The 15,212-nt window shown below is 37.0% G+C and overlaps 2 protein-coding genes across 2 annotated transcripts in view; one reads left to right on the forward strand and one right to left on the reverse strand.

Annotated features, from left to right (window-relative positions):
• LOC124441523 (oxidoreductase NAD-binding domain-containing protein 1-like) overlaps nt 1–15,212 on the forward strand; it is a 29,535-nt gene that overhangs the window by 9,074 nt on the left and 5,249 nt on the right. The window contains exons 6-7 of the mRNA XM_046992005.1: nt 72–174; nt 758–936. Coding sequence (XP_046847961.1) covers nt 72–174; nt 758–930 — 276 coding nt within the window. The 3' untranslated portion in view covers nt 931–936. The remainder of the gene's footprint in view (nt 1–71; nt 175–757; nt 937–15,212) is intronic.
• Nucleotides 2,819–5,338, reverse strand: LOC124441512 (melatonin receptor type 1A-like). Its single transcript, XM_046991997.1, has 3 exons — nt 5,263–5,338; nt 4,256–4,424; nt 2,819–4,162 (listed from the first exon to the last, which is right to left on the reverse strand). The coding sequence occupies exon 3, from the start codon at nt 4,097–4,099 to the stop codon at nt 3,089–3,091; it is 1,011 nt and encodes a 336-aa protein (XP_046847953.1). The 5' UTR covers nt 4,100–4,162; nt 4,256–4,424; nt 5,263–5,338; the 3' UTR covers nt 2,819–3,088.

The following is a 15,212-nucleotide window of genomic DNA, read 5'->3' on the forward strand; positions in this document are numbered from 1 at the left end:
GCCTATGCTAGTGGAAAAATATGCAACTTGGAAGGTTATTTTCTTCTTATTAAACTTTCTCTTGAATATAGGAAGAACTGATGGCGATTGTTGCCGCCAGAAAAAATATTAATTGTCGGTTTTTTGTTACAAACCCTCACCTTGATATTGACGCCAATGATCGCAAGTATAAAGGTAAATATTGAATAATACATATGATCGTTTTGTCATTACTTTCGTTGGGTGCTGATTTTCACCCAGAAATACTTGGGTCTTATATTTCTTGCATGAAAATAGTGGAGCACTTATTGTCATATGGAACTATTATAATCCGTATAACGTGAAGTGTGTATGTCTTATATTCTTAATATTCGTATGAGAAATACTTTATAATTATGAGGCAGAGGGTAAAATGGGACGGACGGTCAAGTGAGAGAGAGAGTAAAGTGGGGCAGACGGTCAGGTGAGAGAGAGAGAGAGAGGGTAAAGTGGGGAAGTCTAGTGAGAGAGAGAGTAAAGTGAGACAGACAGTCAAGTGAGAGAGAGAGTAAAGTGGGACATGTAGTCAAATGTCTCTAACGGTAAAATGGGCCAATGGTATAGGTTTGCAGAGAGTCAAATGTTGTAGAGTAACAAGTGTTGCGGAGCAGAAAGTAAAGTGAGAGAAATTGTAAATTGGCGCTTAGGTTTAAGTTTGGAAGGGAGAAAAGTATGCGAGTAAACTGTGGAAAAGATTGTAAGATTATCCTTGATTATCGATGATTTCTTAATGTTACAGCTCATCTTGGAAGGATTACTGATTCGATTTTGACAGAAACTGCTAGAAAGTACCCCGTGGATAATACCCTTTTTTATGTTTGTGGGCCGGCGCCCATGATCAATTTCGTGGTCAAGTGCTTAATGAATGCTGGATTTAAGGATTCAAATATCATGAGAGAGCAATGGTGGTAAAAATGGGTATGTTAAAGAAATTACTCATTTCAATACACGTGTAAACTTTTCGTCTCCATGACACCACCCCGCAGCTCTTTAAACTCCCACATTGTCAGGTCGTCAAATATTTTTGAAGCAAACAGTGACATTCACTCTCACAAAACATTGATTTGCTTGTTTGCTATCGGCACAGGTATTTCATCAAGAACAACAAATTATTTGAAAGGTTTACGCGATGTCCAAAGAAATGCGATATTAAGGTTTACTCCTAAATTTGTTTGCAAATATCGTTTTAAGGTCGGCATTGCGGAATTGTCTGAAATTTACATGAAAAGCCAATATTACAGACAAATAATCGTTTTGATTGTTTATATTTCATATAATGACTCAAATCTTTTGAGAAAGAGAGATAATGTCGTATTTATATATTTTATATTGCTGCTTGCCGTTGAGGGACTCGAACGATTGGCGAAATTTATTAGACTCATCACACTGACAAAAAGAGGGAACGAATTTAAATTATGTAGAGTGATGCAAATTGCAAGCTGCAGTTCTGAGAAAAAAGATATTTCTACGAAACTGTACACTAAAGTTTAATGCGATACTTTGGTCTTTGGCTTTCAACTAAAACTAAAAATGTAAAAAGTTATTCAAAATTTTATTGAAATTCCTCCTTGTGGTTGTGAAAATTATATAAAAAAATCATATTCGTTGTCAAGGCCCTCGTGACTTATAATTAAACAGAAAATTTTGTTGCCATTGGCATGTGTACAGTGGTAAACCAGAAATTGGAGTCGAATTTTTGAATTTAGAAAAAACAAATGGCTACAATTTCCATTCACGACATTTTAGGAAAAATATGTGAAAAAGCATATTTTTCGTTGTCAAACATGTTTCAGCTGTCTTTGTATTGCGGTGGTCGCTAGTATACTCTATATACAAAGATTAGGTTTTATTATATATATACAGTGAATGTTAATGGCAAAATTTTAACAAACCATACGCATAAACCCATAACATTGATGATCATTCAGCGAGGTGCACCGACAAGTCCTTCGTTTTCATAACTCCTCAGGGTCTATACTATTCTATAAGGTCGGGATGGCATTCTACGCGTTTTAATAATTTTATAATATATTACGATTGTTGTTATAGCGATTGATAGATAGTTGTAAACAACGTGATTGATTTTATGTTTTAACTTATAATCCTGAATACCTACTTTTGCATGCTTTGTTTAATTGTATTTTCATTTGCCAACTAACTGTGTAAGTTTTTATCAGGATTTTCGTATTCTTTTTGCGCGCAAACATATAGTTTTAATTTCGTAGAAGCACTATTGCTAATGCGCATTTAATATATACGACGAGTTTTTTTTTAAATAAACATTTCTAAAAGTTTTTTTAAAATAAACATGTCGAAACATGTCTATTTTAAAAAAATTCGTCGTACATATAATTTTAATTATTTTACTCGGTCTTAAACGGTGCAACAAACTGACTACGTATGTTTCCATTTCACCAACAAACTTTTCCTTTCATTTCATACGTGTATATTTCTGCGTGAACTTCACTCACTTTCGTTTGAAACGTGCGCGTTTAAGTATTTTTGTTGAAATTATTTGTACACGACTGTTTGAATCTAAAAAATGTCATCGCAAAAAGTTGAAATGCCCGATACTTGCCAATATTTGCAATCATCCCGAACTTCCAAATCCAACATCAGATTCAAAACATCAGATTTATATCACAAAGATATACATCAATCCGGACCAAACCAAAGAGAAAAAGTTAACACTCGTTGTTAGGATTGCTCTTAAGAGCCTCTGATCACGCGTCACAGTCACGCGACTCCTTACGATATACGATATATAAATATTTTGTGAAATCATTAACTTGTCATCACGTAATTGTAATAATTTATTCCGTAGATATGTTGTAAGATTACGTAGCTATCTAACAAAAGTCAATGTTTCAGTGCCCAACGTTTACCAAATGCATACATTGAATTGTAAAATGTTGAAACGATAACTCTGCATGTCATAAAACATAAGATCACAAATATAATCTATTAATTCTTCTCTCGTCACGACAAATTAGCATAGATCATCGCTGTGGTAGAAAAATATATTTGATAATCGTATCTAAGTAATAGCTGTAGTTCACGTTAAACTTGTCTACGATTGGGTGGAGGTTGAAGGTTCGCTTCGAACGAATTTTGGTATCCCGTGTGATGGACTTTGTGCTACAACTGCCAATTGCTGCCGTTTTGATAAGTGCAACAGCTCGGCAAAAGCTCGACGAAAGTTCTTGTTCAATAGCCCATAGATAAGAGGGTTAAAGCTGCCGTTTGCAATGGTTAGCACTACAGATGCTGACATGAACCATGGCGGCAATCTGCAGCCGTCGATTGCCAAACACAACATCGACAAGCAGTACGGAGTCCAGGAAATGACGAAAACACTAATGACGATCATAACAATAAACGATGCTCTCTTTTGAGAACTTTTCATTGCGTTCACCTTGTCGCGATTCGGATTCGTCATTCGTATTTTCGACAATTTTCTCCTGTCTCTTATCACTTTAAAAACGCGTACGTTGCAATAGATTAACACGAGCATTGGTAGAACATTACCAACGCATATTATTGTCACTGTATACGCAAGGCTTTCATCCCAGGCAGCTATACAGTGGTAAAAGCTTTCAATGTACTTGTACTTTGACACTGCGAATGATAGCAAACAAATCGCCAATGTAGATAACCAAATGATCATCAGACCAATACCAATAACCTTCGTCGAAAATACCTGTCTATGTTTTAAGGGATAAGTTATCGCCAAAAAGCGCTCAATACTCACGAACACCAATGTGTATATGGACGAAATTCCGAATAAAAGCGCCCCAACGCCAGTTACGTGACATGTAAACGAACTTGGTTGCAGTTTCTCCTGTGACCAATAAAAAGCGTTTATTGGTGCTACAAACGTCGAAAACAAAACGTCCGCCAGGCTGAGGTTACAAATAATTGTATTGGAATAAGTACGTAGACGACGGAAGCGGTGTATTGCTTTCAGAACTAGTAGATTACCCATTAAAGCTGTGATCGCGAATATAGCGGACATCGCAGATCGACTGATCGATTTGATCGAATATGTTGGATCTTCATCAGTGCGATTGGAAGACATCATTTCATTCCAAAGAAAGGTCGTCGAGTGACTTCTGTTATTGACCTTCGACGTCAATTATGTCTGCTGTTAAAAAAGGAAGTCGATATAGATTAGATAGTTGTTGGGAATAAAGAAATGCTATAGCAGTAATAGCTCAATTTTGGGTGCGTCGAATACCTCTTTAAATATGTGTCAGTCGCTATAACGATATTGAAAGTAAACAAGACGCCGGTTTTTGCATATATAACGTTGATCCCCCAAGAAGCCAAGAAAGCGATTGCACGTAGGAATCGTACTTGTATAGAGCTTGAACCATTGAACCCGAACGAAGCTAGCTGCAAGACACCTATGATATGAATAACGAATGACGAATGACGTTATCAGCGATCCCACGTTTAAAGGCATGGATGAAGTAGGAACATATTTGGGGCATTTTTCCCGATACGTGTTGTATATAAAGCACGAAATTTTGCAAATGTTATTACACGACTTATAAAATGCCATTACGTTCGAGGGGAAAATTGCTGATTTAAATCACATGCATCTTCAGAAAAATCGCGAGAAAACTGCAGTTTTTAAAACAAATCATCAAAAATTAGCGGAGCGCCTTGATTGCTCAGAGGATTTCGTCAGCAGAATGGTGCACTTTTTGTAGCTCTCAACTTCTCAAACAGAATGAAGTAAAGGAAATTTTCTGCAGCAATATAACCCGCTGCTGTTGAATTGTTCTAGCATAAGAATCAAAAATTTTTTAAAGAACAAAAATTGCCAAGAAAACGATGAAGAAAACACAAGAGGCCATAAAGTCATCACGTACACGTTTTTTAAAACGCGATTTGCCCAGCGATATCGTTTATCAAAATGGCGGCGTCGTAATTGCATTGTTTTTTATTTCATGTATATTTTGCGGCGTGGTAGAAGAGCAAGGAGAACTCTCTCATAACGATTTTATTATCTTTTTATCTAATCGTGTCTCCGAAAATGTTTTCTTAATTGGACAAACGAACAGGTCTTTGGACGAAAGCACGTCTGATTGCGAGGCCCGATTACACAGAGTATTTTAAAAATAGAGATTTAAAGTCACGCCTGCTGGGCCACTGAAACTTTTTTTAAACTTGCATTGTGTAGAAACTATACGCCCATTCCGTGAAAGCAATATCCTGTCTCAGAAACATGATACTCACTCTAGCCATTGTGTGATTCGTTTTCATTTCTTGGAACTCAATGTTGAGCTCGTTGATAAGTGTTGATAAATCTTTCTCTAAATAGAATGAAATCTTTCATTAATATGCTGTCCGACAATATCTATCGCAATGTAATATATAAGATTGATTATAAAAACACGATCGGGGGTTTTATTTGCATATCTGGCCACGCAATTTTACCGCTGAATAGCAGTGGGCGATAAGGCATCAGTTGGCTATGTGTACAGTTTATCCATACATTATAGGGAGCAATTTGATTTGCGGCATTTTTCAATCTCCTCTATTGTGTACGTCGTGCAATATTTATTCTGTTTGATGTTTGTGTGTGTCACAGACATCTGGTAAATGATGTAAGAAAATTTCACGATACGCATGGGAGCGTTCGTGAATTTGTGCTTTTATATGCCAACATCACTTTAAATATATGCATCTTTGATATTTCTCTCAACTCGCAAACATTTCAGGTTTTTGCGTGTTTCGAAAACTCAAAAATGCTTAATATAGCCAGCCATACCCATATTACACACCGAGATGGAAACGAGGGAGCATTTACATTCCATCCCGAGGTTAAAACGAGGGAACATTTTCAACGCCGAACTTGAAACAAGGTTGCATTATTCATCAACACCAAGGTTTGAATATGTACCTCGCATCAACCTAAGGCATTTTCAATCATTAGGTCGAAGCAAGGGTGCCTATTCAATCCTGCAGTTGTTGTCATAAATGTTGTTTATTTCAAAAATTTACAGTACAGCTTTGCATTTGCAACTTACTAGATAATTGAAGTATTTATACAAAGTTATCTATGTACTGGGGGCGAAATAATTCAATAATGAAATAATAAAATAGTATTTAGCTAGCTATATAAAGTAATAAAATAGTACGTAGAGTGGAAACAAGTGCCAATTCCAAAAGTTGATTTCATTGAGTACTAATTCATTGAATTCATTATGAACTTGCTAAAGCACTCCTTGTTCTGATTTTTTTTAATTTCTATGTTAGTAATTTGCTTAACATTCATGGAAGTGCCTATGTGCATGATTATCATTTACTCAAATGATGAAAAATCTCAATCTCGTTGTTTGTCTAGCATTTTGAGGAGAGTGTAATTTAAATATGTAGATATGCATGCTGTTAGCACAATTATTGTTCCGTAAGCATCGTGCTGAAACATCATTGCTGTGGGATTCCCATTTGTTGCAAAGCAAATATCAAGTTCTCTTGGAGTTTTTCCGCAAGAGTTTTTTTGAACTTCCTGCGTTCTCATTAGATTCCCGAGAAATTTTACCTCCATGCCACTTAACAGTGTTTGAACCCTGCAATGAAAGTGCTCTTTGTGATTTTCTTCCAAAGCAATTAATGTTTGCTTATTGAAGACAAACATTTTCTGCGATGAATTTTCCGATGGAGTTGTTACACTAAAATGAAGCAGATCTACAAAACAATTTTTGACTGGAAGATCTGATTGAAACTACAAAACTTTTGCAGTTCATCGGCCATTAATAATCGTCTTACAATGACCATAAACACTGAGAAAACCCGTTCCATGAAGTCGTACAATCAAAGACGATTAAGAGTTTTAAAGTAAATCTGGCTATTTCACTATCACTAGAGCTTTACTGCGTTACTTTCTTCATTCTATGAGCCAACAGCAATTTTCATTCCTTGGACAGAACGTGTCAGCCAAAATGCACGTGCATGTACTAATGACACTTTAATGATCTGTAATACCTTATGTTCTTTATTATATGAGTTGATTACCAACGTCATTTGATAGCTTGGCAGATAAGAACGATGCGATGAACAAAGCGTCAATTGGCGATGTCAGCACAACGCTTCTCCATAAATTGAAAGATATGTCACGCCTTCAGCGTTTGAAAGCACTATTTTACGTAGCTGATGGAATTATGATGTAATGCGAAACAAAAATATGAAGACAATAACTGTTATTAAAATGTCTCCTTGTACAAATAGAAAGGCGGAACTCCCAAGCGCCCCCACACTGAAAAACAATGCTTACGTCTGAACTTACGAATATACCCAACTCGTTGGAATTTAAGATAAAAAATTTCGGAAGATCGAGATCGTGCTGTCTCGTTTCCCATCTCAGTTACATTCTCAGATACGTGTATACTGCTTTGATTTAATTCATCTCTTATTTTTGATTCGTGATTGTCATGATGAGGCCATAGCAGCCTCGTCTTCATGCCATATTTTGTTTTGCGCAAAAATACAACAGTTGCGTCACGCACTAAAAACTACCTGCAATGACGATATTGACGAAATTGTGAATATTCAACTTGCGCGACAAATTCCCAACAGCAAACTACATTTTTTATATATATTTTTGTCAACAAGTTTGAAGTTTACCCTATACTGAAGGCGTACGTTTATTTCAACGATTTGTATACGTCACCAACAGCTAAAGAGGGGAGGGGTAAACTATTTGGAAGCGGATATCTTCGCTTCATTAAAATAATTTAGTATCTCAAAGACTCTTAAATGTACGTGTACTTTTAAAAGCTTTGCATGCGGTTAATAGTCATTGTAAGACATCGTACTTATCATTCAACCACATAAAATCTTTCGTATCAACTTAAACATTAAATGAATTGTTTTTATTCATTGATGATAAGATATGTTCTACATATTTTAGAAATATTGTGCCCTTCATATAGTTTTCAGGAAGGGCGTGTTGATTGCTTTCGAAAGTTTAAGCATTCAATGAAGAGAGCAAAATAAGAACTCAATAATATAATAATGCTGTAGATACTAGATTTACCACATTGTATTTCACATCGTAATTCATAAACATACTTTAGCCTTATGTACCTAAAGTTGACTGGAATAGTATTGTTAAGACTGTAGGTTGTTTGAACTCCATATGCATGCATATATATATATATATATATAATATACAAAGTGTATAACAATGTGCCCTCCCGGCTATCACCATAGTAAAATGGTGACTCCTGCACTTGGGACACAGGATGTACGGCTATATATATAATATATATATAACGCATCGAGCACTGCAATACGGAAAATCAAAAAAAACTTCCTATATATATATAACTATAAGTGCGTATATAATTATAAGTATGTACCTATTATGTATGTATACATTCTTTCTTGCTCAAAACGTTCTTTCTTGTATGAACTCTTTGTTTGGAATTCTAGAATAGAACAGTGAAGCTTTCATCTCGCGTTTGATTGTTTTGATATTTGAACATTTTAACCATTTTGCTGTATTTTTGGGATCGTTGTGTTGCTTGACTAGTTGCCAACCAAGGCTGCATGGACTGCAGCATATAGCATGGTACATGGATGAGTATTTGCCATCATAGCGTTTAAGACCTGCCTTGTTTAAATTGACGTTTCCTTTCCAGCCTTGGTCATCAATTTAAAAGGCTTCTCTTTCAGTAGTGTTCTAAAATTCTCATTCTGCTCATCGTGTTGGGCACATTCGTGTATAGCAAATTCATCCTGTTGGCGATTTCTTTAAACTCTTGAAGTCTTTGTCTCAAAATTTATTGCTTCAGCTCTGTCTTTGTTATGTCTTTTGTGGCCGCTATTTTTGTTTTCTTGTGTATTTTCTCCTTATAACAGTCGTGAACTGAAGCTCCTTATGTTCCATCTATCTTGTCACGTGATGTTTTTAACAACGCCAAAACTTTGTCACTGCCAATATTTTTTTATTTTTTCATACTGATATATTTTTGACGCACTTTGATGTTTTGGTTTTTCCGTCCTTTGACCTGTTTCAAACGCTCTATCTGCATATTGTATTGATTGAAGTTTGAAAGAAATAACAAGCAAATGTCCATATTTTTGAGCTAAAATTAAAGGCGCGATAGCTAAATAATTCTATATGATAAATTTGCCATAAATTCGAAACATGACTGTTGAAAAGCTGCCCTTTCCGTATCTCTCTAATATTGAATAAAGCAAATATAAAAAATACATGCTTGGCACCGAAAATTTCAAGGCAAAGGAAACATCTTGTATTGTAGTGGTTTGTTTGTTAAGACACACAAAACATATACGCATGCTTCATTTTTTTAAAGACTTACCACATGCATCAATTCTCTAAACTTCTGCCTCTAACTTTTGCCAATTTGTAATTACGCGTGAATTGAATGAGGCCAGCTTTATATACAACGCGAATGCATGGAAACCTGCCTAGTGATGTGCACCGGAGCCGGAGGTGAAACCTCCGGTATTTGCACAGCGCTAAACCTGCCGCTTGATTTTTCTTTAATAGACTTATGTATGGACGTATATGTCGCACGCAGGCTTGACGTATATGATTAAGTGTTGAAGAGCACTTGTGATAATTTTTGTTCAGACAAATGCATTTTGGTAAATTCTTCGTAGAATCTTTTAAAACATATTTTACACGCTAATGTCGTTTGAAAAATCGCTTATGCGCCCTTTATGTGGCAACTGCTAAGTTTCAACGCATGAAGCACAGTCTATACTTACTAAAGATACTTTCGGTATCAAACGTATTTTTTAGTGGAATGTCCTAATTGAAATGAATGCTAATCCGGGTTGGTGAGATATAACTTTGTTATCAACAATATCATGAATTAGCTTGCATAAAAAGTTTTCATGTGTGAATGAAGTGGGAATATCAGTCTTGAAAATTCCCCTAGGCCTCTGGAAAGAAGCACTTCTGTGGAACGGCAATAAAGAACGGGTATTTCCCAGGAGGGTTGGGAAGTTACCTGACGGTGAGATGTAGTTCTCCGAACTCCTTCGAGAACTGATCTTCTTACTGACTGACTGTCGTCGCTGAGGTCCAATTCAGGTGCCAGTAGCAGGGTGGGGAAGGACCAGTTTCGTTAGGACACTACTTGGTCAGGTTTGGTCCTTAAGATATGATGGGAATAGTATTGTTCATATCAGTTGTTGATGCAGTTCGGTGAACTATATCTCCCCGTCAGGTAAGCTCCTAGCCTTCCGGAAAATTCCATTTCTCCCTCACCCCTTCTTCAACTGATACTCGCAGTACTAGTGCAGAATTTTGTGAGCTACTTTTCTGAATCAATAGCTATATATATTATATTTGTAAATTTTGAACATTATACCAATTAAAACTAACAGAATTATGCCATAGAAAACTAAACATATCAATTAGTTCTCGTTACTGTTCAAGACAGCCCTGACAAAAGCTGAAAGATTCGGGCATTTAAAGTAATGTTTCTCAAATGTCTTAGCAGAGTTCCCATTTCCTGCTTCAATTATTAAATCCAATGACAGTCCAGCTTTAGCTGCAGTGGATGTGAAGGCACGTCTTGTCGAGTGTCCTGTATGATGCAACGGAACTTAGAGACGGAACCTTCTGGGGCAATGAATGACGCCAAGAGCTGACGGGCCTTCCGAAGTTTGGCCGTACGCTGAACATAAACTTTTAAAGCCCTCTTCACCCAAGGAAGTTCTTGGAGGAATGGCCTGGAGATCTGTACTTGTACTGGGATTGAAAACTCCCGAGCGTCTTCCTTCATTAGGGAAAAATCAAGATCAATGGCTGCTAATTCATGGGCTCTTGCCGCCGTAGTGAGAGCAACCACCGTAGCAACTCTATGTGTAAGCATCTGTAGTGAGATTTTCTCGAGAGGTTCCTGTGTTCGTTAACAACATTGAAGCAGAAACATTACTTCGGTTGAGGCTTTTTTCCTGAAAATCCTTCTCATGAAACGAGACACGATTGGCAACCTACCTAGCGTATCCCAGCCAACTATGTCATGGGTCTGTGAAATAGCAGCTTTATACACTGCAATTGTTTGATACTCCAGATCTTTATCGTTCAAGAGTCTAGCGAAGAAGGCAAGTACTGCTGTTACAGGCGCTGAAATGGGACACCACCCATGCTCTGTGCACTAATCTAGCCACAACTTCTCGTAGGCCTGCATAGCGCTTCTGCGTTGACTCACTCCATGAAGAGAAGAGGAATTGAATGATCTCTGACGAAAAGCCTGCTGTTTCTAAACATCCCCAGATACTGTCAGATCGAGTGACGCCAAAAGTGAATGGTAAGATCGAATAAGAAGTATAGTAGTGATCTGTTGATTGGGAGCAGACCAGCATTTGAATAGGTTGTGGATACCATGGTCGATTGGGCCATTTGGGTGCTAATACCAGTGCTGTCGCCTTGCCGTCCCGAATCTTCCCTAATACCGAATCCTCCAGAAGATGGTTTGAATCTGTGACTCCTCCGGCCTCCAGTAACCCCCTATTGAAATATTGTTGGCCCTTGCTCCACAATCCATAAGAGAGGCATCGGTATGTATGACCTTATCAAATGGTAAGGGGGTTGAGATGGTGGGCATTCAAAGTGAGGTGCTCTTTGGAGAGCCTCTATTAATTATATAGCATTCGATTCCTGAGAAAATATAGAACCTGGCTCTGACCTCTGTAGCTAGGTTTGTGGATTCCCACCGAGTGCAGTCTTTGGAGGGCACGATAGTGCAGGGGGGAGAGGCAGTCAAATGTCATTCTCTGCCGCATAGCTCAATCTGCCCAAGTGTGTTGCTAAATCCACTTGTCCAGCGTTTGGTTTGAAGCTGTCGTGAACTCTCCTGGATTAGATCAAATTTCTCTCATCCTCATTCTGTCTGAGGATGACTTTGAAATAAAGTCGAAAATTTACACTTCTCGTTATATTTTGATTCATATTTTGTAATCTCAAGATGTCTTGTTTTTTTTGGAATTTGTTTTTTACTATATTTTTTTAAATTGTCAGCTGGTCATGGTTATTGTTCAACCAGTTTCTTTAGTGAAAGGATAAAAAATATTTGCTAACAGGTGTCTTGTTGGTATTTGGCAACGTCCAATAATAAAAAGCATAAATTTTAACATCTAGTTAGAGAAGTTTTTCAAATTTAGATACATTAAGGTCATAAAAAGAGACGAATATTGGTAGAAACATGGTTGGATATTATATCATTGCTTTCGTCTAGAGGAATGTTAGTAAATAAGGAGGCAACGTCAAAGTTTGTCTTGGCAACGTGGTTGGAGTCGAGATTGTGATGAGGCAGTTCCTTAACAAACGTAAATGAATTTAATCGTGTAGTCATTGGAAGGCAGGTGAATAAAGTAAGAAGTGGATCAAAGAATGTAGGAATTTTGTTAGGCGTAATTTGTTTTTACAAATGAAAGAAGGGAAGATTGTCTTGTGGATCTTGGGAAATCCGTACTCTATACTTATTCGTGATCAAGTTTGGAAAAGTTCATTGGTTTACGTGATAGAGATCGTGAGTTGATAGGAAAACTCTCGATCATTCAATATAACAAGGCAGCTCTGCTCTTGTTCTCCTTCTTTGACTTCAAGCTTCCTTTCTTGCAACTTTATATATCATTCATATATTTTTATATACTCGTAATTTCCTGTCTAATATTTATTCTCATGAGGTAAAGAGAAAAGACTTGCCACGGTTTATTTCATTTAAATATGAAATGGCGATTGAACACAGCTGATCAAGTTGATGGTGATGTTACTTTGATACATTCTGCTTGCATTAACCGATTAGAACCAGGGTAAACCACAGTAGCCGTCGGTGATAATTTTTTTAACTTTGACGTTTGTCATGCAACCGCAGTATAAAGAGTGTTGACCTTTTAAGCATCGTTTATGGGACGAAGTAAGTGAACTAAATCTACAGCCATGTCATCATGGTTGATGAAAAAAAATGAAAGACGGAGCTGGACAGCCAACTATATAATTTTAAAGATAAGCATGTCAAATCGCACAAGGTGCAGGTTGAGCACGGTATTAACATTCCACTAAAAAAATTGGTTCTATTGGAAAAAGGAAGTCGTCCAGAGGCAAGTCTTGATGCTTGCAAGTTACAAGCTCAAAAGGCAAATACTTCTTACAGGTGAACATAAGAATCCCAGCCAACAGTTTATACAGACACAAAAGCAAGCCATGTTCTTTCTTTAACCAAGTGATTTAAGAGTATTTGTCTGGAGGATGATTCTAAAAGAAATTAAGGTCTAAGTGTCACATGCCATGCAAATGTTATTAGTGCACTTGTCGCACTTTAAGGCTGCCTGGCAAGGCTATTTTACAAAACAATCTTAATAAATCAATATCAGCATGTGCTAAAAGATTTCACCCTGTGACTATAAAGCTACTTATCGAACTTTTTTGCATGCTTTTTTTTAGTGGTTGTGGTGATTTTTACGAGCGGTCAGCTCTTTTTGACCGCCAGAGTATTTTATTTTCGATTGCCTGTTACGATTTCTGCTTGGTTGATCAATTGCACATTCCACATGATACCTAATATGGACGTATTTTCGTTGAAAAAACGAAGTTTGCTGTTATCAGATTAAGTAAGATTTTGAAAAATGACGAGAAAATAAACCCACGGATTATCGCATAAATTTGAGAAGTAGAAAATGACGTTTATTGCATGGGGCGTTTTTTCTTGTTCTCAGAACTGAAGATTTAATCTTTCGTTATGAACAATGAAAGCATTGAAGTAATGCATGGCTTGGCGTACACCTGAAACACGTTAAATCTAAGTTTTTTGTGTGTGCATAATTAAAACGAATGATACAGATCTTGTTTGGTACTGTCGCCATTTTTCATCTTTTGTTTACACCATTGAACTAAAATACATGGAACGCTACCTGTAATACAAAACCCTAATAATTTTTTGAAGCCGTGATTTTACCCCAGACACGCGTCAATCAATTATTACTCCGCGATAGAATCTGGAAACACGACACACGCGTATCTGGGGTAAAATCTCGTGTGTCTGATGTAAGATTTGGCTTCAATTATTTGCTTCAGGTAGCGTTCCATGTATTTTAGTTCAATGGTTTACACATATCTCATGTTCATCCAATCATCAATCAAAAATGTGCCAACCTCATTGGCCTTACTTTAAACGCAGGTATAGAAAATCTTAGCCAACTTGGGGGAGGGGGAGGGAGAGAGCTTGGCTATCTTGACGAAATACATTCACGAAACGTGTCAGCGGGTCTAATTCAAAATGACTTGGTTGCCTCAAAGTATGGAAAGTCTCTAGGAATACATTCAACATTCGCCCTGACCGGGAGAACTGATTTCGCGCAACTGAACCAAGAACTGAGCTGTAATACAGCAAAAATTGAGTTATAGTGAAGCCAAACATCTAGTTATTACGAAGTCAAACTATGGGACAGCCTGCATATGCCTTAGTAAACATAGCAAGCTAAGTTTTATAGTAAATAAAAAAATGTGGTTGCCTTTTTTCGATATCTGGTATATCTTTCGACTACAAACAATCGTGTCATGCTGCACGCCTCGCATTTATTGTGATAAATTACTTTCGCCCTCTTATCAGTCTTGACTGTTTTTGTTTGTAGCATTGTTTAATTTGTGTGACGCCTCTCATGGAAAACATCTAACGTACATAGCTGATCAGGTTTGCCTGCTATCAAATACTTTTTCACTCACCACACTCATTTGTTTGAAAATTGAAATGTTCCTATTTCAAAGATTTCATGCAACTTTTTCGTGCACGTTCGCAACGTTTCGCCGGCACGTACTTTTTTCCAACAATGCAAATTTTTGGTAGCTATTATTTATTTATCGGCGAATTATTGTATACATTTCTTAAGAAAAGTGTTTTTATATTCATCGTTTTTTCCAGTGAATGAGGTATTTGCAGCGAAAAGATAATTGCATTGTAGGAGTATAAAAAAAACATGCTGTTCTCGCGGCGTCTTAAGTTAGACGTTTAATGGACGGCCAGAGTCGACTCTTAGCTAATATTTTCCGAGCAAAAGCTGAAGTTATCGAGCTTGCCTGATTATATATATTAATCAACTTTCCTTTCTTTTGTCCATTTTTCCGTTCCGTTTTTCACCTCTCAAATTGAACACGAAGTTATGTGATTTGACTTGATTATCATAATCAGGATTTACCACCAGCT

This window comes from Xenia sp. Carnegie-2017, unplaced genomic scaffold, assembly GCF_021976095.1.
Source record: "Xenia sp. Carnegie-2017 unplaced genomic scaffold, XeniaSp_v1 HiC_scaffold_1, whole genome shotgun sequence".
Taxonomy (NCBI): Eukaryota; Metazoa; Cnidaria; class Anthozoa; order Malacalcyonacea; family Xeniidae; genus Xenia; species Xenia sp. Carnegie-2017.